Here is an 8,471-nt window from a genome sequence, read left to right on the forward strand (position 1 = left end):
AAAAAAAAAAAAAAAAAAAAAAAAAAGGCAAAAGAGTAAGATATGATTCCAGTTGCAAAGTGACCATAGAAACAAAACAATTAAATACAATCCTGCATTAAGTACAGCTGACAGGACAGAGGGGTCCCAGGCTTCTCTTTGCCTGTGCTGCGGGAAGGCAAGGTGCCGGGCTGTCAGAAAAGCTTCACAGAAAGAGGTGACACTTTAGGCAGGAGCATTCAGCAGTAAATGGCACAGAAACAGTGCTCTCATTAAAGGGGGGTGACTGAGGACAATCATGGACAACTGGAAACTGCTGGTGTTACGAGGAAGCTGTAAGCTTCAGACACAAAGGGAGCTGCAGGGTCCAGAAGGACTCTGAAGAAGATAAAAGCAGGCAAGGGCCATATTATAAAGCCTTTACCCTGCAGACAATGGGCAATCAGGAAAACAATGTCATCACTGTTGTACCAGACAGAGGCCATCTTCTTAGTAGTGAAGGTAACACACAAGGGGGCTGAGAAAGGGGTGGGTGCAAAACTAGAGGCAGGAAGAGAAAAGACTAAAGACTCCAAGCACAGCTATTGAGGGATGGAGGGACCAAGGAAGAGACAGAGGAAAGATATAAAACTTGGAAACTGGATGTAGAAAAGGAGACAAAGCAAGAAATCTTACAAGGCTCTACAGGAATAGGGCAATGCACTGTACAACAGGAAAGATTTCTCTTTTCTTTTTACATATTATTTTCATACTTTTGGACACAACCAGGCTACTTGTGATTTTTGAGGCAACTTCTCTACTTATTTTATCCACGTGAGTTGTCTTTTTCTATTTATTCTTTAGAAAAATTTCTTTGTGGCCCTCAATAACGCTGAAAAGATTTCTAACTCCAATTCTGGTGCATGGCATACATAAGGAAGTTAACTTGTAACATCAGCATTATCAAACTAAAAATATGGAATTAAGAAAAAAAGTCATCAAAATTAGTTTACCAAAGTTCTCTATTAGTTGTCCCTCCAGAAGCACCACTAGCAAATTTTCCAGGATTGTGCCATAGAGAAAGGTGGCAAATAACCAGGAGTACTTTCTACACTCAGAAGATGGTGATTCTGGAGCCCCTCCAAAAGGTAGCTGCTCGATCTATGAATGTTAGTTGAACAGGAAAATCAAAGCATTATCAGTTTTTCTGACTTAAGATGGTAAGACCCTAGAGAGGTCTTGAAAATCCATGCCAACACATATACACAAAAACATATGCACATTACATATACACACAAACTCACACTATGTTTCTTAAATCATTTACTTCTTTTCCCATGATACTTTCCCTAAAATAATGACGCAGGGGATAGCAGAGCAGAGGTTTTGCAAGAATCCATTTTCCATCTCTGGTAACTTGCACAAATCTGTTATCTTTCACTCTCATCTACTAAACACCATGACTTAACTAACAAAATTGGTAGCAGAATTCGCTGGAATCTAGATTTCCTAATGCCTCTCTTTCTTTTGCCCAAGTACCTCATGGTACAAACTGCTTTCAGAAGAGATACTTAAGCAAGAAATGTAAACGCAAATTCCCCAAATGAAAAGGTACGAGGTTAAGTTTGTAAGTGTGACAAATCTAGTGGCTGGAAATAGGAAGGAAAGTAGCGGCTGAACTGTGGTATTAGCATTTGAAATTTTCCTTCCTAAAATGTAAGTTTATGGCAAGAGTGCTGACATTACAGGGCAGAAGGACTAGAAGGACACTATGCAGCCCTGTTACTCGTCATAGTGGGGGTACAATGCAACCTCAGTTAAGTTCTCCTGCCCCAGCCCAAATGCACAACACACGCCAGGGAATTCCATCTAGGTCTGGCATCCAGTCTGGAGGCTTGAAAAGAGGCATCCTGAGTAGGGGAAAGTTTGAGTAGCTTCCTTTTCCCTTTCCTAACATGTGACATGTGGGCCCAGTCACACCACTCACTGGCTCTGGGACCCTGGGCTCACTGGTTTTCTTTCTTCATCTCAGTGACTGTCCTCATCCCCCCAAAACAGGCACAAAACCAAACATCTCTCTCCCAAAGTTGCTCTACAGAACCCTGGGATTACAGGATGTACCTAGCACATTAGCAGACATTCACTAAGCAACAGTTTCCCTTCTCTGACCTTCCTTTTGTTCTATCCTGAAAATACATGTATGTTCTTCCATGTCCCAAAAAGCTTCTACTGGCAGCCAGACTACACCATAGAAGAAAAGAAACAAAGAACTATAAAAGTTGTTGAGAAAACGTTTTCTCTTCTGAATTTAAATGAAAGCAAAATGCACGAGGACCAGTACATACAGCAGAGAGTGATACAATGTAATTTGTTTTTTATTTGGACTATTTTGCCTTTTTACTTGGAGAATGACAACCCTGGGGAAATTAAGAATCACTGCCTTCATGACTTCACTTTTAATGTGAACCCCGTAATAGTAAGACATCAGTATATAAACACGAAAGCCTCACCACAACGGTGCCCCTCTAACCATGCAACCGGATTCTATAATTGTCCAGTAAGTTTCACAAGGCCATTCTAACACTTCTCTAAAGTGCAACCTCACCCTTCAAACTCACCCTTCAACCTCCAGCTTTTGGATGGAAGCCAAGAAGGATATATATTATGTTGCAAGATATTCATTCATATATGTTAAGTATGGGACACCACATGGGTATTTAAAAAAGCAATTTTCTCCTTCAATCAGAATCATCTTCTACCACATGATTATGGTTTCCTTCTATTACTTTATTATTAAAAACAGTATTAATCTATTGGTCTTGGTCATTAGAAAACACCAAAGAGCTATCCACTGTGGATGTATGGCATCAATAAAGCATTGTGAAATGCTCTACTCTATGCATTACACATTGCCCACCACCAAAAAAAAATCTAAAGTAACTAATAGGATAATAATTTTATGCAAAGAGAGTCTACCTTATAGATCTCTTTAAATACTTCTTAAGGTACTTACAAAATAAGATACCAAAGAAAAGGCATTTACAAAATCTAAAAAAATACAACATGAAGCTTTAAACTTGAATTATTCAAGTTTTCAAGTTTTATTACTTCAAAACAAGACCACAACACACGCATCAAACCCTTAAAACCAGATGGTGGTGCTCGTCCTCAAAATAACTTAAAATAACACTTAGATGAAATGGGTTGAAGAAAGAACAAAAGTAAAGGGTTAAATGCTTCATCCCTAAGGGAAACAGGATTGTTTTTTAGAAGTAAACGTTAAAAGTTTACAGGACAGATAGAAATGAGACAGAAAGGAGTACATACTTTATGAGTTCATTTATAGTGCATTCTAGAACAGAGAGAAATAATTTATGGCAACAGAAAGCAGATCAGTAGTAGCCTGAGGCTGGGTTGGGGAATGAACTGCAAGAGAACACGAGAGACTCTGGAAGGTGATGGAAATGTTCCACAGCTGGATTGGCAGTGGCCACGTGCCTGTACGCATTTCCCTAGACACATCAAGTTGTTCAATTCAAACAGGTCCAGTGTATTATATCTAAATTATATCTCAATAAATATATTTTCTTTTTAAAAAAGGTTTATTGCTCAGACAACATCCATACTCATTTACCCTATTTCCTTTCTAAGCATTACAGAAACATCCTACACATACCTGAAGCCGTGCCACAGCATGGGGGTACCCACCATGCAGAAGAAAAGATGCTTGCAATCACATCAGGTGGAAAGAGCGTCACATTTCTCTGAATCTGAAGTAAGTTTAACACTAATGCAAGAAATACTCCAATAAAAAACAGCACTACTCCTCGAATCATCAAGTTCACACTCTGGCTAGTGACAGATGAGATATATGGGCCACATTTTTTGGGCCCAGGTGACTCTGTCTCTCCTTCCGCCATGGTTTCATAAGTTCAGTAAGCCGTTTAAAAAAAAAAAAATGGAAAGGCTTCCCAGCTGAAAAGCTCAACTGTCTGTGAATCAAAGACTGACGCTTCAACAGTACCACCACATCTTGTCCTAAAGTAGGACCTACCAGAAATCCTGAAAGAGATAAGAAAAAAGAAATTAATGTGCATCTAATACACGATTATTGTAATTTTACTGATTTCAATACTAGTTCATTTAAATGGACAAATGAGAAAATGACAAACTTGTATACTAATTTATTCAAATTATTAATAGTTATTTATTGAATAAGAAAAGTTTTAAAAGTATTTTTATATGCAAGATGTAATAAAAAATAAAGTACTACCCTTACATTTACTAGGACAGAAAAAGTGACCTAAGAGACCTAAAGGTTAGAATCATAGTAGAAACAGCTTGCTCTATCTCTGAGAAAAGCAGAGCAGGTAATCTGACACTTCCACTAGAAACTGGAGGGTAAAACCCTGCTTTCTGTTTTCTTCTCCCTAAATCTCTAAGCCTATCAGTACAATAGTGTATTTTATATTTTACAGGTAAGCATATTCTGACTGAAGACGCTGTATTTTTTGCAATAAAATGTGACTTGCTTACGAGGACAGCCTCCACAGAAGAACAAAATAACCTGTTTTAATGTTTATTGCTTATATATTTGGTTATCCGCACAAAAACATTCTACAAAACCAGACCACCATGCACACACCTACATATACACCAACCACAGAAACCAGAGCTGATTCTCTCTCCCCAGGGGCACAACTGTATCCCACCCCCGCCTCAACAGTCTGCCCTTGTTGCAATCACAGAAGGGACTGTAAGAAAGCTGGAGGACAAACAAAAGAAAGGAAGTGAAGAAAATGAAGAACAATCTAATGGCTAGATTCTAATGAGTTTTATCCACTTGGTTCCTGACCTCTAAAACCTAAAAACTTTGCTACTACAATCAGTCTAGGTCTTTGTTCATTCCTCTGACCAAAGTGATCTTTCCTTTTGGGGCATTCTATGTGCTGTTTTAAGCACCTGACATGTGGTAATTCATTTAATCCTCACAATAACCTTCAGAGGTTAAGTGCAATTATTATGTACATTTTATAGGTGACGCAAAAAAGCAAAGAAAGGTTAAGTCACTTGACCTAGTGCACACCTCCAGTAAGAGACCAAGCTGGGCTTCAAAAGTATGCAGTCTGACTCGAAAGCCTTCATTCTTACCATAATGTTCAATCTCCCAAACTGTCACATATTCGATGTGTTTTCTATGAACACTAACAGTTTTTAAATGGGAAAAAATACTACACAGGTAATTTACTTTTATTCCATCCAACAATATATCTTCGGCACTTTCATAAGTCGGTACAGAAACAATATTTCCTTCAATCCAAAAGCAGTTTATTTTAAAAAGTGTAGCACTTATAATGACTACTTTGTAATTATAGGTATAGTTGCTTTATGGATTGTAAACGTTTTATGAAGGTCTTATTTATGATTATATTAATATCACTGTGCCTATGCACCCAGAAAAGTTCCTGCTTAGCCCACAGTGGGAGCTCCACATAATCATATTTGCTTAAACTGGGTTAACTCTTTCTGAATCAAACCATATAGGGTAAAGTAGGCCTTTATGAGAGCAAACCTAGCTCCTAATCATCACTTAAAATATATACATTTCCTCCGAGTTTTCCAGTCTCAAACAACCTTTGAAAGAATTTTGGAACAAAGCCCTCATGTAAACTGCATAGAATGGGGCTGAACTACAAAAAAAACTAGCATGAAAATGAGAATATTTTTAAGTATTAGTAACCTCCACAGCCTATCAGTTCCATGTGATAAACACTTAGACAACAGGCCTGGGGCTGTGCCACATCAAAGCTGTGTGTTCAACATTCAAGAGGAAATTCTGTTCCCAGGCTAGTCCTCACTGACCTACTTAGTCTATAAAGTAATTGAACTCTATGGCTTAAGGGACTGAAAAAACTAACCCACAGTATAGCTAATTCATGGGAAAACATACTTTAAATACCAACTGAAAATGCCCAGAAACATCTCTTCCTGACCTGGTCCTGCAGACCATTCCTTGCTGTGGAATCCAGGCATATGAGCATTCCATGCATGCTGGTTGCTTTTAGCAAGGTTCAGTAGCTGCAGAACTGTCCTTTATTATCATCATCATTCATTTCATCATCATCTGTGGCTTGGCAAGTTTCAGTAGCTACAGAAAACTTCTCCATTCTCATCATCACCTTGGTTGCTTTGGCAGGGTTCAGGTAGCTACAAGAAAACTCTCCAATCGATCCATCATTTTCATCATCACCTGGTTGGCTTCTGGCCCAAGGTTCAGGTAGGCTACAGAAACTCCTTCAATCATCATTTCATCCAATCATTCATCACCTGGGTTGCTTTTGGCCAAATGTTCAGTAGCTACGAAAACTTCCTTCATTCATCATTCATCATCAATCAACCTGGTTGCTTTGGCAAGGTTCAAGTAGGCTACAGAACCTTTCTTCATCATTCTTTCATCTCAAACCTGGTTGCTTTTGCAAGGGTTCGGTAGCTAAACAGAACTGCTCCATTCATCATCATCATTCATCATCATCCACCCTGGGTTGCTTCTGGCAGGTTCGGGTAGGCTACAGAAACTCCTTCATCATCATCATTCATTTCACCTGGTTCTTTTGCACGGTTCAGGTAGCTACAGGAACGCTCCTTTTCATTCATTCATCATCATCATTCAAACCTGGTTGCTTTGGCAAGGTTCAGTAGCTACAGAACTCTTCCTTTATCATTCATCATCGATCATTCTCATCACCTGGTTGTTTTGGCAAGGTTCAGTAGCTACAGAACCTCTCCTTTCATCATCGTTCATCTCCAACCTGGTGCTTTGGCAAGGTTCAGTTAGCTACAGAAAAACTCTCGCATCATCATCATCATCATCCATGATTCATCCATCTGGTTGCTTTCTGGCAAGGTTCAGTAGCTACAGGGAACTCCTCCTTTCATTTTCATTCATCATTCATCATCATTCTTTATAGGGCACCCATTTATGGAGGGCCTACTCCATGCCAGACATATAGTAACTCTACTCTTCAAAACAATCACAAAGGTAGGAATTATCATCCTCATTTTACAGTCAAAGAGATTCAGCAATTTGCTTATGGTCATGTGACATGCAGTACCAAAACTGAAATTTCACTTCAGGTCTAACTAACTCTGAAACTCATCCTCTTGCCTCTATACCTTGAATTCCTTCCATCTCAACTGCTCAGACTTCTTTTTCGGCACATGATTCTATATAAAGGTGTTTGGTTACTGAAAAGATAGTTAGATGTTGAAATATCATCTCAACTATAATATATTTTAAGGTAGTAAGCCAAAATAAGTAAGTGACTATACAATTGCACCAAGACGATGAGAATAAATGCACAATCACCTTGAAATTTTCTTTAAAAGTACTAGATCAAGGTGTAAAAATATGTTTTAAAGTAAAAAGAAAAAATAGCAAACTAACACTCTGTATGAGAACAAGTTGACTCTTGACTTCCCCAAATTCTAGTAGACACAGCACACTGCCCTCATGTGCTGCTAACAGTGGCTAGAAGATGGGCATACTTTGAGTAACCCACATTGAGACAGTATATCATTTGTTTCTGTTTGTGATTTTTCCAAAAGGGAATTAATGGAAAAGAGTATTTTATGTGTAACAGTATTTTTAAAAAGGAAAATAACTTCAGTTTAAAAAAGCTATTTCAGTCATGCTAGCCCCCATCTCACACTCACCAGCATTTGTCAAAGGGCACTGGCATTTTAGGCAGGACAATTCTTTGCTGTGTGAGACTGTTCTAAGCATTGTAAAACATTTAGCATCCCTGGCTCCCACCCACTAAATGCCCCCTCCCCTATTTGTGATAACCAAAATTGTCACCACAATGACAGCCACTGATTGCTAGATACTTCATTCTATTTCAAGACAGCTGGAGACTTTATTTACATTTTCTACCACAGCTGTTTATTTAACCTTTCCTGGCAGTGCTTGTTCAGTTTCCTACTTTACCCCAAAAGTTCTCGTTAAAAATAACACATTTGTTTGATGTTTATTTGAATGAGATTCAAAAAGCTAATTTCGTAGCTACATCATAATACAATAGTATATAATTACTGGTGACAAAAAGTAAAAGCTTTAAGAAATAGCAGGGAACTGGGAGATCATCTATTCCAATGGGTATGAGACCCCCATGCAAAACAAAGCAAAATAGTTGTGTACATATGCATTTTTTTCTGGGACGAAAGTTCCATAATTTATATCAAGTACTCAAAAAAGTCCATGATCCAAACAAAGTAAAGAATCAGTAATCTAACAGTTCTCTCACTCTACTAGCAAGGCCAATGACATGCAAAGTGGTCAACTGGAGTAACAAGATTAAGACAGTACCATCAGTTCTTATTACCACAAACATGCATAGTGAATGCCCGAAAATGACCAGACTCATCAAAGGGATAGAGGCTTCCACAAAACCATTTCACCCCCTACCATGCAACAATGAAATTCCTTTAAAATGATTTTTTTTTTTTTTTTTTTT

The 8,471-nt window shown here is 38.3% G+C and overlaps 1 protein-coding gene across 7 annotated transcripts in view; it reads right to left on the reverse strand.

The window, feature by feature from the left end:
• The window catches only part of INSIG2 (insulin induced gene 2), a 23,099-nt gene that overhangs the window by 11,319 nt on the left and 3,309 nt on the right, over positions 1 to 8,471 (reverse strand). For 3 of the 7 annotated variants that reach the window (XM_017863374.1, XM_017863376.1, XM_017863375.1), the window contains exon 2: positions 3,635 to 4,020. The exons of 1 other annotated variant lie outside the window; for it this stretch is intronic. In XM_017863374.1, the coding sequence (XP_017718863.1) occupies positions 3,635 to 3,878 (244 nt within the window). In that variant the 5' untranslated portion in view covers positions 3,879 to 4,020. Of the gene's footprint in view, positions 1 to 971; positions 1,120 to 3,634; positions 4,021 to 8,471 lie in introns of those variants that run through there. 3 more of the 7 variants (XM_017863378.1, XM_017863380.1, XM_017863377.1) reach the window with 2 other exon arrangements.

This window comes from Rhinopithecus bieti, unplaced genomic scaffold (genome assembly GCF_001698545.2).
Source record: "Rhinopithecus bieti isolate Rb0 unplaced genomic scaffold, ASM169854v2 scaffold_70608, whole genome shotgun sequence".
NCBI classification, from domain to species: domain Eukaryota; kingdom Metazoa; phylum Chordata; class Mammalia; order Primates; family Cercopithecidae; genus Rhinopithecus; species Rhinopithecus bieti.